Raw genomic sequence first — 24,585 nt, 5'->3', positions numbered from 1 at the left:
GTGTATTTGTAAACAATTGTGAAATAGGATACAAATTGACATGTTAGCAAATATTATATGATTATCCCTAATGAGAAATTATGTGTATTATTAAAATGGTAGCATGATCATTGTGAGATAAGTAGGAGTTCACTGTAGAGTTGTCAGGGGATATTACATAAAATCCATATGGTAAACTAGGATCGTAGAGGCCTCCGTGCTCCATTGTTATTGTTTGAAAGTCTTAATACTATCTTGGAGATAAATTGGGCATACAATACCTGAAATATTTGAGAAAGGGGGAATTTGTGGTCCAAAATGGGTAAGGCATCTTTGGCCAAGGCTACTTCCCATGATTAGTGAGTTTGGACCAGTCCAATCATATGAATTGGATCCTATCATGTTGTTAGCTCACAGATTCAGTTTGAAAGAATAAGTAGGATATAACAGGGAGAGTATTGATCATGCATTGTATGAGTTAGTATATGATAATCTTATGTTTGTTATGTATTCAATAAATGTTTGCTACTTTACACACTCATATGATATTTGTAACATCTTAGATTTTTATTCTAGGAATTTCTAGTATTTATAAGGGTAATTTAGCCAAATTAGATAAATAATTGTTTGACGATATTTTTAGAAGACTAATGTAGCTAATGAATCATTGGACAACTTTAGAAAAGGGCTAGATTGAAGTTCGAGCGAGCTATGGCATGGGAGGAGATGTAAATCTAAGAGAAGGATTTTTGTGCCATATGCCATGGTAGGTGAGCCAATGCACAGCGGCACATATGTAGAAATTTGCACTTATTAGTCATGGAATCGGACTGAAATTCAAAAAAAGGGAAAGAGAGAGCATGAGGAGATGACGAGCAGCGATCGATGGGTACTAAGGCGCAACCTTGGGATTACTTTGAAAGTATTTAGAGCAAGATTTAGCTTTAGGTAAGCTTTATACTCTTCTCCCTCTCCTATATTCAAATTTTCTAAGGATTAGAATATTGTAGGGCTATGATTTCATGTTTTCTTGGGTAATGGCTGAACCCATTTCCTTAGTTAAAGCTTTGGAGAGTTAAATCAAGCCTTTAAACCTAGATTTATGGATTATATAATGATTTAAAGTTTTTGGCTATAAGTTAGACGAACCTTAAGTAAGAATGGGAAGATTGAGGATAGTGTAGGTAATGTGATAGTGTTGTTTACATGTTTAAGAGTTAAATAAAATTAATAAAGTGTGTTGGGAGAATTGTTAGGGCTAAATTAAGGTTTTGGGTATTATGAGCATTTAAATTTGTGTTATAAATGAGGTGATTAGTGTGTGAATTGACAATTAAGGGTTTAATCTTGTATATTAGCTATTGATCAAGCGTTGTGGTGGTAGTGAACACATGTGGAGCTGTTGGTTAACTATAGTAACCTTTTTAGTGACAAAATAGTTAAGGTAACCAGATTGTCTAATCTTCCTAATTGTATGTTTGGATGGTTATATGATTGTTTGCTTAAAACTAATGTTCTTGTTTAGTATTAGTATAGTATTAATATACAATGTTTATGATTTAGAAATTATGTGAAGTGTAATGAAAAATTTATATTTTAGTGTTATGGTTATTTGAAGGCTAAATTCTATCTTTATGTATAATTATTTTTGAAACTATGTTTGAATAAAAGTGAATGTTTAGTGGAAGTTATATGTTTGATAATGTGTTAAAGCATCAAACATGCTGGCATGATCATTATAAAAGGGTAGGAGTTCACCCTAGTATGTTGTTGGGGACATTGTTTGAAAATTCATATGGTACACTGGCACTATAGAGGCCTCAGTGTCTAGTATTATATGTTTAGAAGTCTCAGTACTACGTGAGGTAGATTGGGCATCGACGCCTCTAGTATTTAAAGACAAGCGAAATTTATGGTCCATAGTGGGTGAAGGCATTTTTGGCCAGGGCTGCTTTCTACTTCTAGTAAGCTTGGGCCAATTCCATCACATAGACTTAGTCCTATTAAGTTGTCAGCCCATAGATTCAATTGAAAGACATAAGAAAGATATAAGGTGGAGTGTTGATAATGCATATCACACCATAATCATATGTATGGATAGATTATTTATCATATATTTTAAGTACCACTTCACATATGCACAAACTGTTCTCACACACGAATAGTTTGATTAGACTATTTGGTTACTGAGTACTCAGCTCATCCCGTAATTATATTTTACAAGTGAAGGCTTCGATATAGGCAAGGGAAAAGAAAGTGCAACTGAGTATCAAGGGGGCTAGCCAATAATTGTATAGTCCTTTTCATTTATTTTAGTTTGTAACAAATGCTGTATGCATATGCCAACTTAGAACATATATTATTTTGTGATGCATTTGCATGATTCCTATTGTAAACTATGGGTATCTTGATCTAGGATGTTGTATTTGTGTTGTAATGGTTGTGAGAGGTTGAGATACTGGTACAAGTATTAATTTTATGTTAGTCTGTATGCTTGATTGGCCATTAGAATGGTTAGGTGTATTTAACCCTTATGGAATTTATGTTAAAATTAAGGTTTTGATGGTCAAATCTTGTTTAGACTATTGTTGTTATGGTTTGAATATTTGTACAGGTTGTTTATGGTCTATTTGAGTTAGTTCAAGTAATTCCACGACTATTGACATTTGGTTTAGGAGTTTGGACGCTTTGGTAGTGGTTTTGAAAGAAAAATATCATTTTAGGTTTAGGTATCTAAATCTCATTTGGATTAGTATGTTGGTGTGAGAGTGATGCTAATAGCTAGATGGCTTTAAGAGTTACGTTTGGACACTTGAATCATTCAAATTGAATGTTAGACAACAAAATGGTATGCTTTGGAAGTGGTTGTAATTTGCTATCATAACAGTGGTCACACATCGTGATGCATTGTCTATTGTGCTGTGGCTGGAGGCACAAAAAGGGATGTGTCCCTCTGTGTAGTCTTCCGCGGCGCACTATGCTCCTGTTGTTGAAAATCTTTCTTTTCTATTCATTATTTTATATTATGGGTTCTTATGCTTTTATTGTCTTATTTTAGTGGTTTTAAACTATAATTTGAGTTCAACCGATCTATTAAAAAGGGTTTTATCGAGATTCCAATTTCCTAAACTTCTTTCTAACCCTTGTGTTATGATGACCATTTTCTTGGGATTAGAATAATCCCAGCTATCATAATAGTATTTTGTGTTTGGTGTCTTGTGCATTTGGTAATGCTAGGGATGACACTACAATATTCTTGTATACTCGTGAATAGATTAGATTATTTAGTTACTGAGTCCTTGACTCATCCTCATAGTTATATTTTACAGGTGAAGACTCTAATAAGGGTAAAAGAAAGGAGGACTCTACTAGGTTCTGAGAAGCTTCTGTTGTATAGCTCTTTCTCACTCTATCTCCCTTTTATTTTTATGTAACGAATTATTTGTAAATTATGCCAATTTAGGATTATGCATCATTTTGATATACTTACATGAGAATAGGTGATTTGTGGGTATGTTAGTTGAGGATAATATAATTATAACGAAATTTTTATAAGAGGTTGAGATACTAGTGCAAGTAACATTATTGTGGTATTTATATGTGTATGGATGAATATGTTATAGTTGAGAGTGATTATGCTTATGCCCTTGATTATTGTGAAATCAAGGTTTTAATGGCCAAATTATGTCCTAAATGTGTGTAATAGTATATGACTATTCAGTTAGGTATATTATGGCCTATTTGAGCTAGTTCAAGTAGCCTTAAGGCTATTGGCACTTGGTTGATGGGTTTAGACACCCTTGGGTATGTTTTGAAAAGAAAAAAGGGTAATTTTGTTGTAAAAAAGGTACTAATAGCTAGGTGGCTCAAAAAGCCACGTGTAAACACTTGAATCACTCAAATCAGACATTAGATGGCGAAACAACATGCTCTGGAAGTTAGCTTAGTGGTTCTATCAGGACAACAGCAATGTGTCGAGGTGTAGGGCTTATGCATCAAGGCGCAATGCATTATGAGAGGGCTTCCCTCTCTGTGCAATCCACCATGGCGGGACGGTGCATTTTGGGTAATGTCCAAATTACCTTATTTAATGCTTGTATGTGACGTTAATTGTGTCCATACTTTCATTATTCTATTTTGCATGTTTTTTCACTATTACTTGAACTCAAACATCTTTTTAAAAAAGATTTCTTAAGATCCTAACTTTTAAACTTAATTTTAAATCATTGTAGTATGATAACATAATATAAGGAATTAATTAATCCAGCTATCATAATGATGTTGTGTGGTGTGTTTTGGTAATGTCTAGGCAGACATTACACTGTGGCACACGATACATACATAATAGCATATGGCACAAAGAGCTTCCCCATGTGATTCTAACCTATTACACTGTGATGCACAATGTATACATCGCAACATCTAGTACAGAGTCACTCTTCCTTATTTTTCACCTTTTAGGTGACTTGACTTTGTTTCGGACTTGAACCTAAAGCTGAAACCATAATCCAATACATTCCTTAACCCTGTCTGACTATAGACCATATTAATTTAATGAATTATCCTCATTTAGCTTAATTAATTAAAGTTAAATTTTTAAGACTTTACAAATGGTATGAGATAAGCAATTATGATGGCCCTGTAATTCAATAAGGGAGAATCCATAATTTAAGAGTACGTGTAGGAACCTTTAGCCATGTAACCTTTTATGATAGGAGAGCGAGACTAATTTCGTCATACAAGCTACTCTGATGCAAATTAGTAGTTCATGAATTCAGTCAAGAGACATAAGGAGAGGAATAAGGGTATATACATGATTATATGTATTTTGTATCATGCACATATTCTTAAGAGTCTAATGTTAAGAGGTGGCATGGTTGGGCACAATGCTTAATGTCATTGGTTTCCTTTGGGGGACTGTGTGGAAGAAAGCACTGAAGAAAAAAATGATAAGGAAGAGACAAAACCTGAGTGTCCCAAGCAAATCTCATACAAAGCCAAATTTTTAGGTAAAGAAGGGATTAAAGTGGAATGGATTTGATGATCAATTCAAATAATGGTTGCAAGAGGAACCTAGGAATGTACTAAAAATGGACTTCAAAATAATAGATGATCATTAATAGCCTCTTGACTTTGGAAGTGCTCGATGAGAAGCTAAAAGAATTTTGCAAACCTTGGAAGGGTTCTCTTATCCTTACTCCTTAGAAAGAGAATGAGACTGTAACATCCTAAGTCTTTAACTTAAAACTTTGAGTGTTTAAGAAGGGTAAATTAGTCAAAATAAGAGATTTATGAGATTAGTTATGTTTATGGAACACTAATAAGGTTTTTGGACCTTTAGATAGCCTTGGAAAGGAGCTAAGATGGTGCATAGATTAACTAGGCTCGAGTAGAAGGTTTAAGCAACATATGGCACTTGATGTGCCATATGTTGTGACATACGCACATTGCATCACGATGCACAGCCACTTTTTGGGTTAAATCAGTTGCAAAACATATCTGATTTAGAGAGGAAAAAAAGAAGGAAACGGGAGAGAGACAAAGGAGGAAGACTTAGGATTTGCTAAGGCTTCTTCTTATGAGCATTTCAAGAGCATTTTAAGCAATAATCATTATTCGGTAAGCTTCCTATTCCTCTCCTTCCTCTTTTATGCAAAATTTTTGAGTTTTGAGTGTAATGGGATGGATTTTGTGTTTTCCTTAGGTTTTGACCAAACCTATTGGCTTAGTTAAGGACTTAAGGAGTTAAATCAAGTTTTTAAACCTAGGTTTATGGATTGTTAGTAATTTAAAATTTTTTGGTTAGAGTTTAGACGAACCTTAAGTAAAATTTAGAAGTTTTGGAACAATATAGGTAGAGGATTAGTGTTATTAGTGTGTTTAGTTGTCAAATGGCATAAATGGAGTGTGTTGGAGGTATTGATGGTATTAAATGGGATTTTAGGTATAATAGTATCCAAAATTTAGTGATTTGGGAGTTTGATTAGAGTGATAATTTATGGTTATCATTAAATCGTGTAGATTATATACTACTCGAGTGTTGTTACACGTATGGACCTTATGGAGCACATATTTAGACCACAGTAACCCTTTTTGTAGCAAAAGGATTGAAGTAATGGAATAATGTACTTTATTTGATTAAGTATTTAACTGTTTATAAGTAAATGTATAATTTTGCATACCTGTGTTTGAAAGTATTACATATTATGAAATAAGGATTTTGTGCATGGAAAATTACTTTTAAAAAATAATAAATTTATGAAAGTAGTTATATGTGTAATTCATAGTTTGAGTGCCAATATATAAATTTCATGAAAGAGTGAGCATGGTGGTGATAGGGGGTAGGAATTCACCCATAGGAAGGAGTAGTAGAAGTTCATATGACATTTATTTCCTTAGTGCCTAGTAAGGTGCGGCATTAGAGATTTTCTCTTTAGTATCCATGTAGGGTACAATAATGGAAAATTATGCTTCTTAGCATCAGTGTGATGTGGTATTGGAGTAACAATACCCTGAATTGTGTGTGAAAAGGGGAAACTATAGTCTGAAGGTGGGATAGGACATCTTTAGTTGGGTGATCCTACCACTAAAGGTGAGTTTAAGCCATTGTATATATGCACTTGGTCCAATAGAGCTTTTGGTTTCAGTCGGGGTAATATGAAAGCTTGGATGGTAGAATGATCATGTTAGAGTGGAAAGGACCTATGATTATGGAAATGTTTATGTTTAAATATACTAAACAGGTATTTTTACATATACAAGCTTTACTTACTTAGAGTTGTGCATGTTAATTGATAGTTGTGAATTATTCTATTATTGAGATGTTTATCTCACCTCGTGGTTATATTTATAGGTAAGGGCTCTGATAAGGGCAAAAGGAAGGAAGGGACTATTGAGGATTGAAGAGCTTTATTTGTATAGCTCTTTACTTCTATGTTTTGGTATTGTAATGAATATCTTATGAAATCTATGCCAACTTAGGGTCACTCTTTGTGTTTGCATTCACTTACATGAGAATTTTGGTGTATGCGTATATATCTCAACCTAGATTAATTTATCTGTAGTGAAAATGGTGTGAGAGGTTGAGATATTAGTGTAAGTAACATGTTTGTGTTGTTTATGTGTTAGATTGGCCAAAATGATAATTATGGTAAATTATAAACACCCTTTGAATTCATTGTGGAATTGCAATTTGAGTGGTCAATTTGTATTTGGATTGTTGTTGATGTGCTATAATTAGTCTATCAGGTAGTTTATGGTCTATTTGAGTCAGTTCAAGTGTTTCTAAAACTATTGGCACTAGTTTGTGTGTTTTTGACACCTTTATGTGTGTTATGATTTGAAAACAAACCAAATTGATTTTGAATATCCAACTTTTAAATGGTTGAGTATTTGGGTGTGAGACCTATACCAATAGCTAGAGGGCTCAAAGAGTTACATGTGGACACTTGAACTACTCAAATCGGATGTCAGATAGTGAAACGGTATACTCTAGAAATTTATCTCGAAGTGCTATCATGATAGATGTTTGCTGTCATGACAGCAGCACTACGTAGAGGGGAATGAGGTTCCTCTGTGCCATCCACCACAGCAAGTGACATTATGTTGTGATGGATAGGGCCTTTTCTAGAAATTTTTCAGATTGTCCTTTATTGCAATTAAGTGATGATTTTGGTTTTTATGTTTCTGCTACCTTATTTAATTTGTTTTAAACCATAGTTTAAACTTAAACAATCTTTCAAAAAGGATTTTTTTATGGGATCCCAATTTTAAACTACTTTTCTTAAACCCTTATGTTGTGATAATCTTACTTAGGGAATTTTATTATTCTTGGTTATTACAATGGTGTGTTTAGAGTATTGTTTTGATAATATCAATATGGACATTACAGAGACTGCCTGAGTTGAAAGAGAAAGTGGCCAAAATATGGGGTACCTGTAACTTTCAGCTAACTAAATTTGAAAACAATTAGTTTACTTTCAAGATAGATAGCAAGAATCTTTATCAAAAAGTTATTAGTTATGGTCCTTAGGTAATATCGGGTCATTACTTGGCTATACAATGTTGGAACTAGAATTTCAACCCCTTTACTAACCAACTTGAAAAGCTTGTGCTATGGGTTAGAATTCCTGTACTTCCCATACATTGTTACAACGAAGAATTTATGTGGGAAATTGGGAATATGATTGGGAAAGCTCTCAAAGTAGACATGAACACACTTGCTTAAGTAAATAAGAGAAACATGATGGAAAAGGGCCGATATACTTGAGCAAGTATGGAAGTAGATCTGACCAAACACAGTATTTTCATTAAAAGGAATATTTTCATTATAATGTATAAAAGGATTAGTGTTATTTATTTCAACTATGGCAAAGTTGGCTAAAAGAGTGAAAATTTTCTTTTAAAGATGGTGGAAGACAATTAAGGAGAGAATGTTACAAGCACAGGTGGTGCAAGTGAAAACCTTAGTCAGAAAAACATGACGACAGTAAGTTCTTTGATGGACTTAGAGAATATTTGGATGGTGGAACATTACAGGGGGTTAGACACTCACAAAGAATTTGTTTAGATCAAGAATGTGGAATACTAAGCTAAGAAAAATGAGGTATAGAGGTAGTACTGGTCATATGAGCGCAAGCAAAGGAAATTACTGAATATCACATCATGGTCTAGATTCACAGTGCCATCAGAGGATATGGCTTTTGAACCTAGGTAAGAGAATGACAAAATTAATGCTAGAAAGACCCTTCTGCTATTTGGAGAGTAAAAGAAATTACTGATAGGACAATTGAAAGCAAAAAAGTAAATGAGACTGAAGAGGAGACAGGTAAAAAAGGAGATGTGGTAGGTCAAAAAAAGGTAGCTAGTCCAATCCTTTCAACATGTGTCAAAATGACAAGATGAAGTCAAACTAAGGGATATTGAAAAGATATTCTCATTTTTAATGGAAAAACCAAAGGAGATGCAAGGGAAAAGGGCTAATAAAAAAGAGAGAACCCAATCAAATGGGTCTGATATGGAAAATACTAAACTTAATTAGTGGGCTCCAAGAGGAATCATGCTACTAGGCCTAAGATCTTATCTCTAAAATAGAAGAGGAAGCAATCCTCTCGAGTGCACAATATGACCTTTGGTAACTCAGCTGTTAAAAGACCTTTACATCTTGCCTAGCCTAATCAAAATTTCATGAGGGAGAGACAGGAGACTGGCCTAGCTAATCACATCCAACCTCCTTTCGAGTCAGCCTCTACTATCGAAATGCATTCAAATCCTTTATTGGGAAAGGAGAACCCCCAACCTCACTTAAATGACCTACCGTTACTAAGAGCATTTGGGAAAGATAGGAAGCCTAATGAAGGGGATTATAGTGAAACCCTTTACCACTTCTACGAATTAGAATGTGATGATAGAGATGAAGAGAGCAATGGAGTGCTTGAGACTCTATTGTCGAATCTTAACTGATAATTCAAGTTTTCCTTGGCTTTCTTTAACTCATTATTTATGATATTATAGTATAGAATTATAGAGGTTTTACCTCAGATAATTTTCCCTTTTAAGTTCATGATCATGTTCGAAATAGGATAGTTAAGATTTTGGTACTATTGGAGGCTAGAATAAGTGGGTCAAAAGCATAAAAATATCTAGACGGATGGGATTCTCTAACTGGATTCTCCAACTAGATTCCTATTATAGCACTTAAAGAACAAGCAGTTTTAGCGTTTAAGTGGCATGGTTACTTAAAGAAGATTTTTCTTAATATCTTGGGAAGAGCATGGTCAAAATACAATTGGAAATGTCTAGAATTTCTAAGAGGAGGTTGGATCATGGAATAAACATAGAGTAGGAAATATTCCATAGAAAAAATATTCACTTCTCAAGAGACTAGAGGGTGTTGATAAAGCTAGGAGTAAGAAAGATAGCCAATATCTCCAAAAAAATAGAAGCAGATATATCAAAAAAATACAATAAAACCCTTGAAAGGAGCTTTTATGGTACCAAAAATGAAAGTACAACTAGCTTCAATGGGAGGATAAAAACACCAAATTTTTCCATACCACTATTAAGATGAGACGGAAAAGGAATAGGATCAATGCACTAAAAAATAAAGAAGGGGAATAGATTGAAAGCCAAGAGGATCTCATGATGATGGCTAATGTCTTTTTCTAAGAACTATTTACTTCTTCTCATTGAACTGAGCCACTATTAAAAACTACTACTTCTACCTCAAGCTTACTAGTGAAGAAAGGGCATGCTACATGCTAAAGCTTTTGTGGAAGAGATAAAAAATGCCACTATTGGGATGGACCCAATGAAAGCTCTTAGTCCAAACAAAATTCAAGATTTTGTCTACCAACAGTTTGGATTTTATTAGGCACCTCTATTATCAAGCTTGTGAAAAAGGGGTTCAATAATCCTAACGAAGTGAGCAAAATAAATCAAGCAAATGTTGCTTTAATTCTGAAGATGGACAAACCTAAGTACAGGAGGGATTTTTGTCCCATTTTCTTATGTAATGTTAGCTATAAAATAATTTCTAAGATGCTGACTAGCAAGATCAAAGGGATCATTAGCAAGCTCGTAGGCTATCACTAAAGTATCTTTAGTAAAGGTTGTCAAGGAAGTGAAAATGTCATAGTTGCACAAGATGTTGTTCTTAGTATGAGATACAAGAAATCAAAAATTGGACTAATCGCAATCAAAGTAGATCTTGAAAAAGCTTATAACAGATTAGAATGGAATTTTATTAAGAATTGTCTTCAAGAAATAGGATTTGAAGTTAAACTTCTGGAGCTAATCATGAGCTATATTATTACTTCCAAAATGAAAATTATTTGGAATGGGATGCCTACTAAAGAGTTTAAGCCATCAAGAGGGATCAATCTAATTTTCCCCTACATATTTATGTGATACATGGAGAAGCTCAGTCATATCATTGAAGATGATGTTAAAGAAGGTAATTGGAAGTTAATGAAAATTGTTAAAAATGGCCTAATAATTTCCCACCTTTTCTTTATTAATGATTTATTCTTCTTTGGTGAAGCTACATCTACCCAAATTGATATTATTAACAATTGTCTTGACTCATTTTATAAAGGCTCAAGCCAATTGGTTAACTAAAGAAAAACACGTCTATTTGTGTCTAAGGGAGTTTACTTTTCAAATCACTTCATCTTAGCAATTAGTCAGGGGTGGGGCTCACTGGAGACCTAGGAAAATATCTAGGCATCCCACTTTTTCATAATAGAGCATCCTACTTTGAGTTTAAGCTAATCTTGGGGAAGGTTTAGAAAAAAGTTGACAAGTTGGAAAGGGAAACTCCTTACTCTATTAGGTAGAACAATGCTTATTAGATATGTCCTTATAGCTTAATTACTATATGCAGAACTTTCCTTTGGGGGAGTTATGAGGAGCAACGAAAGCTATATTTAGTCTCCTGGGATGATGTTAAAAGGAAACGAGGAGCAAGGGTCTTGGTGTCAAAGATTTATTATGCCAAAATGAAGCCTTCATTTTCAAGCTCTGTTAGAAGTTGTTGCATGATGACGAGGCTCTTTAGGTCTAGATTCTTAAAGATAAGTATAAATTAGTGGCTTTGATTTACCTATAATGTGTAAGAAGACTCATTCCTCAGAAACATGGAAAAGCATTGTAACAGTCTGGGATAACTTTTTAGAAGGTGTCAAATTAAGGTGTAACCCTAGAAAATCTACTCGATTCTAGAGTGCATACCAGTCCATTATGAATGAGCCACTCATTAATCTTGTCAGATTTAATAGAGATTTGGTAGACTTAAATGATAGTATTGAGTAGTTTCTTACCCCCAATGGTACTTGGGATACTCTAAAGATGGCAAATTGACTCTATTGCTCCACTATTAAATTACTATCACTAGTCCCCCTACTAAGTTGAGAGAGAGAGAGAGCTAAATACATATGGAAGCCATCTATTGATGGTGACCTTAGTATAAACTCTGTGTATGATTTTCTTTTGCAAATAATGGTGGCAACGATGATTGCCCATGGTTAAAAGTCTGGAAATGGTCTATTCCAAAAAAGATTAAAACATTTCTTTAGCTTATAGGAAGAAACATAGTGCATAGTGCTTGGTTAAGGGAACAACGAGGACTATTAGACTCAAATCAATGTCTTATGGCTGCGATGGGGGGAAATGACAATGCACATTGTTTATGATTGTGAGATTGATCAATAAGCTTGGAAATAGGTTATCAGTAAAGCAAATTGGCCAGATTTTATGCAACATGACTGTTTGGAATGGATACATTGGAATAGTAAAACAAATCCAAGATGTGCGTCCACTAAAAGGTACCTTGGTCTACTACCTTTACCTACTTGTATTGGGAACTTTAGACACTAGATGTAAGACTCTTTTTGAGAACGAGGAACCTAATCTACAAATTGACCCTTCCAAGTGCATTTTAAAAGTGGTAATAGACTCAAGTTTGTTATAGAAGATTTCCTTTGAGAAACCACCTTTCATTTGGGCAAACCCTTAGAAACCACTAACCCAAGGGTTTGTTAGAGTTGATGTGGATGGTTTAATAATTAATGATTTTGCAACTTGTGGAGGCAATATCAAGAATTCATAAGGACATTAGATTTCATGGTTTACTTGTAAACTTGGGAGATATCCCTTACAATGGCTGATTTAATAGGAATAATAGAAGGACTCGAGCTATATTAGACTAAAGGATTTAGGAAGATTGAAGTATACTCTGATTTCATTGAAGCTATTAATCTCATCACTAGAGGATGTAGCCCTGATCATCCTTTTCATGATATTATTGTTAATGCTTATAAGGTGATTAACAGGGACTGGACTATTTTTATTAATTTTGCTTTTAGATATGTCATTAGTAGTATGCATTTGTTAGCTTCTAAAGCTCATATTTTAAAGGGTTATTATTGCATCTCTAATCAACCTCTTCCTTGGCTTGTTGAAGGAGGAGATTGATGAATGATCTCTAACTTAGCTAGGTTTTGTAATTTGCTTTATCATCTTTATGAATGATTCATTTTCTACTTAAAAAAAAAAATAATGTGATGACTTGGCAATGGTTATGTTATTGTGGTATTGATTCATTATCTTAGGAATTTGTTATCAGTCATGACTCAATTTAATAGATCATGATCTATAAAACCTTATGATCTACTAGTAAAAAACAAGGATAATAAATTTTTTTCTCAAATTTACTTTAATATTAATTACATTTTTATATTTAATATTTATAAGGAAAAAACTTATATACTTATTTTTATATACTTAAAGTGCTTGTTTTCAATTAAATGCTCATTTGTTTTAGCTTATTTTATAAAAAAAATTTATATAAAATATTGTAACTAAATAATCATTTGTTATTATTGTAACTAAATATAAAATACTGTCTGCTTTTTATATAATTTATATAAAATAAATCTCATTTTTTAAATTACTGAAAAATTATTTATTTTTTATTTTAAATAAACAAACCTTAAATCAAGATATGTATATCATTTATATTTTTTTTTATATGAATCATTTATATATTATTTATTTGCAATAAATTTTTATTATTAATATCATTAACACATTAAAATTTACTTGTTTTAATTTGATTAAATTCAAGTACATTAAGTATATAAAACTAATTATATAAATCTTTTTTTATTTATAAATCAAGTTTTTAAAATTTTATAATTATAAGAATAGGCAATTAGTGCCAGTACAAGAATAAATTTATTTATATTATTTTTTTGGCTTTATATTTTTCACTTGTAATTGATTGATGGTGTTTAAGATTTTGATGTAATAAAAGTTATTTAAAATTTTTTTAGTCAAGTATTTAAGTTGGATTAGCGTCGTGGATTATAGCATGTTCGAATCCATCAAGTCAGTAGGAGCGAAACTAGATTGTCCCATCACAGTCACGGTGCTGAGCTTCCGTTCCCTTCGCAAGCTTCTCCATCCAAACTCATCCATCCAACATTTATGTCTCTGCAATGCTCGTTTTCCACTTCAATCACTCCACATCTCACTTCCTCTAGATCCTTTTTTGCTCTGCACAGTCCCGTTTCCCCAAATCTGCATAAGATATAGTGAAGAAGAGAAAAACCCTAGGCTAAAACTATTGCTAGCAAAAGAAATCTTATTTAATTTTACTTTTTCCGCTTGAATTATTCAGGGATTCTGCGACAGAAGGAACATTTTGTAGTCCTTTACTTGAATTTGAACTGGGTTCTTGGGTTCGGGATATATAATAGTTGAATTCGAAAATTTTTGGGGTTCGTTTTTCTGAGTGACTATGGAAGGCTTATCGCATCCAATACCTCGAACAGTGGAGGAGGTTTTTTAGCGACTTTAAGGGCAGGAGAGCTGGAATGATTAAGGCCCTCACTGCGGGTTTGCTCTCTTCTTTTGGGTTTCGATAATCAAGAAAAAAAATTGTACAGTGTATATGTTTACTTAATTGTTCTTCTGGAATTTTTGTTGTGTTCTTGCAGATGTTGAAAAGTTCTACCAGCAGTGCGACCCTGGTGGGTTTCCTTTTTTTTTTTTTTTTTTTTTTTTTGCCTTTTTTGTTTTTCTTTTTTACCCCCGGGATTTCATCCTCCATTGGTTTTAGGTAAATTTTTTAGAACACGTGTTTCACATTTGTTTGTTTAACTGCGGTAAGTATATCTACTACTTGTATGTGTAGCATGTGAAAATTTTAAGTTATTCATTCGTAGTTTTAAGCTTTGGTACTTGTATGTGTTACTCTGTTACAAGCTCACAGCATTGACTGCACAATTCGCTTACTATGTACTTTTCCGTATGCTTGTGGGATCTCTCTCCGGAAATTCTTGATCCAATTTTGGGTTAACGTAAGGTTTAACTTGTCTATGATTCAGTTATTGTTTATAAACTCCTGACTGCCATTTAATCTTTTATGAATCAAGTTTTAGTGTTTCCAGATGGGAGTGGATATGTTCTTGTGATAAATTAAAAAAAAAAAAATTATAGCTGAATCGACCTGCCAGATTGGTCAAGAATATTTTGGACTTGGTTTTGTTTTGGAAGACCCTCAGGCACTGCAGGGGGTAGTCTTTTCAGTTGCTATAAGCAATGCAAAGAAATTTTCTTTTTAAATGCAATGCAACAAGAAATGTGTGCATGACATACCATCGATATTATGTTCATTTTATCCAGGGAGCTTGCTGTCTATTTGGCAGCTGAAGACCCCTGTGTCTTTATGTTCGTAGCATTGTTGATGCCTTAGATTCTGCTTTAGATGATTCTAGTGGCTATTCAATATTTACTTCCCCGTGATACCATCAGTCCCTTGTGGATAAATTGGTGTTTGATACTCTTAGTGTTTGTTGGCTACAGTGCGTTATTTCTTAATCCTAAATTGTTCTTTTGGCAGAGAAGGAGAACCTGTGTCTATATGGATTTCCCAATGAAACATGGCAAGTGAATTTGCCAGTTGAGGAAGTGCCTCCTGAACTTCCAGAGCCAGCTCTAGGTATAAACTTTGCTAGGGATGGGATGCAAGAGAAGGACTGGTTATCACTTGTTGCAGTACACAGTGACTCATGGCTGCTTGCTGTTGCTTTCTATTTTGGAGCTCGATTTGGCTTTGGTAAGAATGAGAGGTAAGTACCCTATCTCCTCTTGTATACCTCTGTAAAATTCTTATTCTTTGGAAGCCTTAAAAAGTTATTTTCCTATGTATATTTTGGTTTGTGTGGTGGTCCTATCCTACTAATTCTGGATTTCTTTTGTACATGTTTTTTTTTTTTTAATGTCCAGAACTTCTTTTGCACATCTTAGTTGTTTAAAATCCTTTCATTTCAGGCAATGTGGAACCTATGTAAAGAAAACAAATTATATACTATATTTATTAATTATTTTGGAGGAATGTTTTGCAGTCAGCTTATCTCTTGTTATATTTTCAATATCTTAAATATTTTATTCTGTGTAAATATCAATAAGACTCTTATATGCACAGATAAATATTAGCATGGGAGAGCATAACTCATGGAATGATTGAGATGATGCATGATTGAGCTAATTCAAGTTTTGGTTTCTTTTTAACTAACATATATGTATATTTTACTAAGAGCAGAAAATAAGAAGTTGGACATTCCTATGCATAGCACGTCCTTTCTCATGCCTGCTTGTCCCTTGTTCATCCCTAGTTCTTACTTTTGAGTACTTGCACTTAGATACTGATAGAACCCAACTCTAAACTTAAATGCACAACAACAAAAACTATAAAACAAGCAATAAATGAGGGAAATGCTGAGGTTTTGCTATTAATGATTGGATAACCGAATCAATGTCACAAAATGACTTTCACTGATTCTGGCCAAAACCCTATTCCCTAATCAGTACCAAGATTACAAGAACAAATGCTGAAACAGCCCCTCGTTGGTTTTTCGAGAGATCAGGACTCACCTCACTTGTATCTCTTCTCTAAAACATTCTTGATGAGTCCTTCCCAAAACAAAGTACAATATTAAAGCAACCCAAAAGTAACTCTAGCTACTATGCTGAGCCTATAGCCACTCTACAAGCATCATGACTTCTCCCTATTATCAGGACCCTTAGTACAATAACCTTAAACTGCTGGGTCTTTCCTCTCTGTCCCTTGTCTCCCCCTCAATTTCCTCTCATATGTCTTGATATATTTTCCGGCTCTATCAGATACCTTGTTAAAGTGATTTTTGCTTCATGTAATTGTAAAATAATGAATCATACAAGACTTTTTTCATGCCTACTTTTACCAATTGCAAGAATAACTTTAGCTTCTATTTTGTTGACACTGTTCATGTTATAGTTTTCTTCACTAACATCATTTGGCCACATAGGGCTCGGAATTTTTGAGGCTCACATCGCATTTGAAAGTTTTTAATCATTAGCTTTAGGCAGTTGGTTATGTTCTAGACACTTTCTTTTGGAATAGAGATAAACTTATATTTTGAGTGTGCTTTGGAGTTATAATTATGGTGTGATGGTGATGTAGCACTGTTGAAGCAATCAGTCCAATTTCAAATTTCTAACTTCTAAGTAAAATTATCTGAGATTTCTTTTTGAGTAAAATATTGTAATGTAAAATATATGACTCTAAGTTGTAACTAAATGCCCTGTTATATGCATGAAAAGCAAGAGTGTAAAGAACATGATTATATTTCACTCTAAGGTGTAGTGATCTGTCAACCTCCTTTCTTTTTACGTGCTAGTTCCAATTAGGGTTTTGGGGAATTAAGGGGATGAGATTTTGCTTTTAGGCAAAATCAACTGAACTATTTTCTTAAAAGTCAAACTTGACATCCTGTGTAGCATATCGGTAGGCTTTTAAATGGAAACAAGTCTAAACAGAACCTAACTAATTTCCTAAACATAAGGAAATAAAGATAAATAGATAATCCTGATCATCTAAGCACCTAAAGTAATGCCTACTCCTTCACGAACTCAACATCCATCATGGCATATTGTCAAGCATGGCCCATGTTATGATTACGTCTGGATCCGTATTGATTGTGCTTGTCACTGCGACTGATTTTTTTTCCTTTTAATCTTCTATCACTTTGTTGTTGAAGCATCTTGTTATATAATTGGAATTTTGTAAATGATGGACTTAGCTGTTGGGATTAGTTAGTTATGAAGAATAGGGAATGTCTATAAATAGGAAGACACAAGGCTGTGTAAGTGTTTCTGATCATTAGTGAAATATTCAGCAAGCTCTCTCTCAAATCTTATTTCCCTCTCTGTTTCCTATCTCTGTCTTTCTCTCCCTTGTTCCCTCTTTCAATTACAAACCTACATCACATCTTTTGGGATACACTAAGGGCCCGTCTGGTTCAAGCCCATTGTAGCCTTGCAATGATAATCAATGGCAATTTGGATCATATTACATTAGAAGTAGGTATCTGGTTGACAGGTGACAGTGATCATGGTAATCATGATCGCCAAAAAATGGTAATGAGAATTCATAGGGTTGGGGCTATGAATCCTGATTACCATCCATTACCACTCCCTTGCTCCACACATACCAGATCTAATGTTCTGTGGTGGCATTAACGAAGTTGGCAGATGCATTGTTCCCAATCTGGTTCATGATCTGAAACATCATGCATTTCTTCGTTAATGTGGTTTGCAATCTGAAGCTTCGCACATTCCAGAACTTTTCCTTCTCTGCATTTTTTCCTTGTTGAGAAACCCAGATTTTTTTCTCACCCACCTGAACTTTCTCTTTGTTTCTGTGATGTCTAGTGAGTGCAGATGTGATGGACACTGCGAAGAGACAATAGAGGGAGGAGGGATTTTCTCAATTTGTGAAGGATATTTTTATCTTCTCACTTTTTTGCATATTTAAAAAATAATTTTTTATGTATATCCTCTTAAACGCACACCAAAGTAAACCAAACAGACTCATGGTAATTGAAATTGCATTACATTGGTTTGTATTGTAGCGAGGGTATGTAATTGAACCAAACACGTCCTAGGTTCTTCTGTTGGTCTAAGTCTGGGCTGTGGAATGAATATTCTTATCTTGTTAACGTTGGGTTATTTATATGTCAACATATGACCTCCTAAAGGTTTGCTTAAAGTCTTAATTCGTAAAACTTGTGGCAATGTAGCTATCGGTAATGTCACCACCAAAATGTCATGGTTTGCAAACCAAAAATTTCAGTCAATCAAATTTTGAACTTTGATCCAAGTTAAAAATATCCTATGCAAAAATCAGTTGACATATTTCACATCAGGCATCTTTTGCTTAGCAGAAAATGACTAAATGTGGAGTGCAAAATATGAATATAATTAATTATATGTTTTTATAATATATAAAGGATATGCTTCTAATTTTGGTTCAATTGGTATGTACAGGAAAAGGCTTTTTCAAATGATAAATGATCTCCCAACCATATTTGAAGTTGTGACAGGAAGTGCCAAGCAATCAAAGGATCAATCAGCTGCTCATGCGAATGGTAGCAAAAGCAAATCAAGTGGAAAGGTGGCTAGCAGTTTTCAATTACATTTTCTTAGTTTATGTTTCCATTTGTGGTGATATACTTTACTTGTCTGTTTGTGCGCTCCTTCCCAACAGTCCCGCCAATCTGAGTCACAGGCCAAGGGAGTGAAGATGTCACCACCACCCAAAGAAGAGGATGAGAGTGGAGAAGAAGATGAAGAGGACGACGAACAAGGTGCAACATGTGGGGCTTGTGGCGATAATTATGCTAATGATGAATTCTGGATCTGTTGTGATGTGTGCGAGAGATGGTTCCATGGCAAATGTGTAAAAATCACTCCTGCTAAGGCTGAGCACATTAAGCAATACAAGTGCCCGAGCTGCAGCAACAAAAGGGCTAGAGCCTAGAAGCTGTCAATCACCGATTCAACAAAACAGACAAGGTTCAGAATGTTTGATAACAAATTTACCTAAAAGTGAACTTTAATTAATGACTATACAGACAGAATGTCAAGTTTTGCTAATGTTAATTCCTACTCTGTCTAATCTTTTTGAGAATGGTCTGTTGAAGTATAACTTGTCTAAAAAGATGTTGTCATCAATATATTCTGAACTTATGATGATCATCCTAGTTAGCAATGCCTGCGTATGGATCATTAGGCACCTTCTTAATTTTTATGCATATAATATATTATAAGACTTGAAAGTTTAGAAATGAAAAAACAGGATGCTGACGCCAGACAGATGATATCAGTCACAAATGCATGTCACCTTTTCAAGCATGAAGATTCTTTGAAGAAATCTTGTGGGGACACGTGGCTTTGGTATTCTAAAAGGGTCCAACTTTGAGCATGCTTAGATGCACCTAATCATGAAGATGCCCAGGATTCATCTACTGTACTGAGATGAAGTAGGATCTTTTTTTTTTTTTTTTAATTTCATTCTCCCATTTTGTGGTTTTCTTTCTGATGAACATAAATCTCAAGTTGTGGCCAGATCAGCTAGAAACTTTCTCCTTTTTACAAGTTGATTTTAAATTCTGGAGTCTCATGGTTGCAGCAAAATTTACAGTTTTCTGGACTGACCATTGAACAAATTTTATTAGGTGAGGTTGGTTATATGGAATGTGCGATTGGACTGATTACTGAAAAAGAGAGAAAAAGAATTCAAATGTTGGACATGCTATTCACTTGCATGCCCCACCCAATTTATTGTCTCTTTTGAGCACCGAAACAACGAAAAATCTTGAGTTGTGACCAGAACGTTTCATACTCCATGTTGTGCTTATTGTGTTACAATGTTCTAGTGATTTCATGATCTTTTATTTTATTTTTTTAAATTTTTAGCTTATGAAGGAACTTTTAAGTGCTCAGTGTTAATTTTTTTATTTAAAATTTGATAATTGTGTTATTGTGGTATGATACTCAGATATTTTATATTTGAATCCGTGCTCAAGATGGAATTTTTACTTCTTTATTAGTTCAAGATATTATCTTCATTTTATGAATTTAATTTTGGAAAGTTTCTTTTTTTTTTTTATTAAAAATTTTGGAAAGTTTCTTTTTTTTTAATTAAAAAAAAGATAAAATGATCTCAACTTTTTAATTGCAAATTTAAAATTTTAAAAAAAGTAAACTATTCGCACGGATGTGTGTGTATGATTCACATATTTGATGGCCATTTAAACTGCCGACGGAAGGTAAAGGAACTTGGTGGGATAATTTCCTCACATGTCAATACACTAAGTTAGTCGAAAATATGTACATTTAATAATAAATTATTTACAAAATTTTGAATAATATACTGTTTTTAAGTTATCAAGAATGAATTAAAAATCAAGAAAAAATCTAATAATTAAAACCTAATGAATTGATTTCACTTCCAAATAAAAAAGAAAAACCTGACATGGAATTTCTAATTTCTTGTTCTTCGCCGAAGTTATAGATTGTTCATATTCAGGCAATTATTTCTTCTGAACTAGTATAGATCATGTGTGTTGCACAAAATTTAAAGAATAAAACATATTGTTTATGACTCAGATAGTACTATTGTTTATTAGATTTTTTTTTTATAGATTTACTAATAAGAACATATTTTTTAATAAATTTTGTAGTTCCATTTAATTTTCAATTTGATCCTCATAGTTTAAAAAGTTATATAATTAAATCGTTATAACGTTCACAAGATTTTCTGGAAAAAAAATTACTGATATAAATATACATGAACATAAAACATTATCTAGATTATTCAAGTAGTCCTGATTAATGGTAATAAAGATATTAAAATAAAGATGATAAAAAATTATTTCACACATATATACAGCATAATATTGAAAAGAAAAATATAATGACAAAGATTAAATAAAAATTATTTGAATTACAATGATCAAATCACAAATTTTAAAATTATCAGAATCAAATTCCAAAAATTGAACCAAACGATAAAAACAAGTATAATTTTCCTACCAATAATCTTTGCAAGAACAAAGCCCATCACTAAAGCAGTGAAACCTGTTATTGTCCCTTACAATTATCTTCCTACACTCCAGTTTAGATATCATCTTGATGCTTGTATGACAGTCCGCACATATCCTCAAGTTTTTCACAATCCTTATTACCGTCCCCATCTCACTAACTAGAAGACCAAAACAGATAGCCAATTTCTCACTATGAACTCCCACCATTTCTTCCTTCTCTTCTTCTTCAACATCCCTCAACACACAGCTTCTATCTGCTACATATCCTGCATTTCTTATCTTAACTCTTAGATCTATCAGTAGCTTATAGATATCATCTGATCTTTCATGTGATCTGTCTCCTATTATGAACTTGTTCATTTGACCCTTATGCTCAACCCAACTCCACCCAGTTGACTTTTTCAGTCCTTGTTTTGTCATTGTTTTCCTAACTTTTTCAACATCTTCCCACCTACCAGCTGAAGCATATATGTTTGATAGTAACACATAATTGCCCGAGTTATATGGCTCAAGCTTGAACAGTTTCGCTGCAGCAAGCTCCCCGAGTTTGATTCGTTTATGAATCCGGCAAGCACTTAGAAGGGAGCCATAGATTCCAGCATGGGGTTCCATTGGCATGGTTAAAATCAACTTGGTTGCTTCTTCTAGTTTACCAACTCTGCCTAACAGATCAATCAAGCATGCATAGTGATCTACATCAGGAATTTCAATTGACTCAAAAACCTTCTGTCCTCCTTCTAATAATCCTTCATGACTACATGCTGTCAGTGCTCCTATATAGGTTATCCGGTCTGGTTTGATCCCTTCTTCTTTCATTTTTGACAGTAGATTTACAGCTTTCAGTCCATGGCCATGAGCTGCATACCCTGAAATCAATGTGTTGTAGGAAACTACATCTCTGGTTTCCATCTCTTGAAATGTTCTTGTGGCATCTTCCATGCTCCCACTTCTTGAGTACATGAAAATCATAGAGTTGTATCCTGAGATGCTGAGATTGATTTGATTTTCCTTCAGGATGCTCACAGCCCAATTGCCTAACTCTAGTGCTCCAAGATGTCCACAAGCAGAGATAACATTAACCATAGTCACCTCATCAGGTCTTGAATCTTTACTTGAGATCATTTCTTTGAACAGGTCAAGTGCTGCGAGTGACTCGCCGTTTTGAGAATAACCGGCAATCATTGAATTCCATGAGACGGTATTCTTTTCCAGCATCTTATCAAAGAGGTACCGCGCCGAAGATAAATCTCCTACTCTTGCATATGCAGAAATCATGGCATTCCATGAGATAATGTTTCTGTACATACCCAGTTGGTCAAAATGTTCCGAGCAGCCTCAAGGTTCCCACATTTTGCATGCATATCAAGCAGAGCCGTCTTCACATAATAATTTGAATAATTGTTCTTTCTGTATAGCCTTCTGACCAGTGACTCAGCAATACAGGGATCACCAAGAGATGAACAAGATGATATAACAGTAACCCATGTTGTTTCATCTGGTTCAATTTCAGAATCAAGCATGTTGTTGAACAATCTTAAAGTCTCTTCTGGAGCTCCACTTTGAGCATACCCTGACAGCATTGCATTCCAAGACACCACAGTTCTCTCTGGCATCTTATCAAAGTACATCCTTGCACTACCCAAATCTCTCATCTTTGCATACCCAGTAACCATGGTGGTCCAAGTAACAACATTCCTCTCAGAATCAGCCATCAAATGAAAAATCCTCCTCGCTTCCTCCTCATTCCCCCACTTCCAGCACCCACCAATCATCACATTCCAATCCACCACACTTCTCTCAGGCATTTCATCAAACAGCTTCCAAGCAAGTTCCATAGCTCCATGTTTCGCATACGCACCCATAATCGCATTCTTCACATAACGCTCATCAGCATGACCCAATTTCACTGCATGAGCATGGAACATAATGATGCTGGCCTTTCCTGAAACTTTTACCAAAACTGGGAAAAAGGGTATTCCAGGAGGCTTTATACCATGTGATTGCATATGTTTGTAGAGCAAAACTATTTCAGATTGAGATCCGACTTGAGAATAGTATTTGAGCATGGAAGTGAAGACATGAAGGTCTGGTTCAGTTGCTGCAGAGAAAACAGAACGAGCATAGGTGAATGGTGCGAGAAGGTGTGTGCAGTGAGAAAGCAATAGAACCACCCAGTGGTTTTGGTGATGAAGAGAGTGGTGAACGAGGTGGGCATGAAGCTGTCTTAGATGACTGAGATGGGCTACTTTGGTGGCTATGCTGTTCAAAAGTGACATGCCAAAACACGTACGTACAGGTACATGCAACAAAAAAATACGCTCTAGTATGGCAAGCCTCAAAGTTCTATGAAGTAAGAGCGGTGGCCATTCGCGCAACCAATTGATAGAAAGAGGCCACGTCACACATTTATCGAGACAAGATCACAGTCAAAGTCATGCCATTACAAACAAATCATGATGTACCCAAATCAAGAAAACTCCTCCTAGTGGACAGTTCATTAAAAATCCTCAAAACTATCTTATCAACTTAATGTGCGAGTCAGTTGACTAATTGGTTTCTCTGAAAATTTGGTTGATGGAAACTCGCCTATTCCACATGAAAAAATTTGTAACCTTTTTGATGGTATTGATCAAAAGATAATTTTATACATATTCACTTTGTATGAGTTGAGTTGCTTCTTTAAAATTATAATAAACATTGACATGCAAGTAATTTTCTTCTGAACAGAGATTGAGACTTTCAGAATACCTAAGAGTTCTGCGGCGGCAGTAATCAGATGTAACCTAGATATTTTGTGAATCTCTTTTCTCATTCTCCATGAAATTCCCAAATGACAACCTCACAAGCAGTAGACTCATTTGAGTCCGCGAAACCATCCACATCCAATATGATATCCACTTGGAGCAAATATTCTTCTACGTAGTAAGAAGGGTGGTCCGCTCGTAAGTCCAATCGCTCTCATTTGGTTTCAAGCGAGCCGTTTAGCGAAGCAATATCGCATATATGAATTTATTTATTTACTTAGGCAAATAAAAATCTTCTTTGTTCTTTTTTTGATTTCATTAGTAATTTTATCTAGCTAGAGTCTATAGCAAATATCGCATATAAGATTTGACATCATGTACAAAGACTCAATGTTAAGTAATTTTAAGTAATTAATAATATAATAAATATT

The 24,585-nt window shown here is 34.2% G+C and overlaps 2 protein-coding genes across 2 annotated transcripts; one reads left to right on the top strand and one right to left on the bottom strand.

Moving 5' to 3' along the window:
* Positions 1-13,846: 13,846 nt before the first annotated feature.
* LOC129305805 (PHD finger protein Alfin1) lies at positions 13,847-19,560 on the top strand. The gene is given in 6 exon segments (XM_054945906.1): positions 13,847-14,323; positions 14,325-14,376; positions 14,478-14,510; positions 15,383-15,611; positions 18,850-18,976; positions 19,070-19,560. Coding segments are annotated over 6 exon segments (759 nt in total). The 5' UTR covers positions 13,847-14,278; the 3' UTR covers positions 19,343-19,560.
* Positions 19,561-21,278: 1,718 nt separating this feature from the next.
* LOC129305803 (pentatricopeptide repeat-containing protein At1g14470-like) lies at positions 21,279-24,098 on the bottom strand. Its single transcript, XM_054945904.1, is given in 2 exon segments — positions 21,279-22,732; positions 22,735-24,098. Coding segments are annotated over 2 exon segments (2,289 nt in total). The 5' UTR covers positions 23,687-24,098; the 3' UTR covers positions 21,279-21,395.
* Between the last annotated feature and the right edge of the window lie 487 nt (positions 24,099-24,585).

The sequence above is a fragment of the Prosopis cineraria genome, unplaced genomic scaffold (assembly GCF_029017545.1).
Source record: "Prosopis cineraria cultivar Desert tree isolate PC_DT_omini unplaced genomic scaffold, ASM2901754v1 PC3, whole genome shotgun sequence".
Taxonomy (NCBI): Eukaryota; Viridiplantae; Streptophyta; class Magnoliopsida; order Fabales; family Fabaceae; genus Prosopis; species Prosopis cineraria.
Note: the sequence above shows the minus strand (reverse complement) of the source record. Positions and strands in the feature narration are given on the sequence as shown.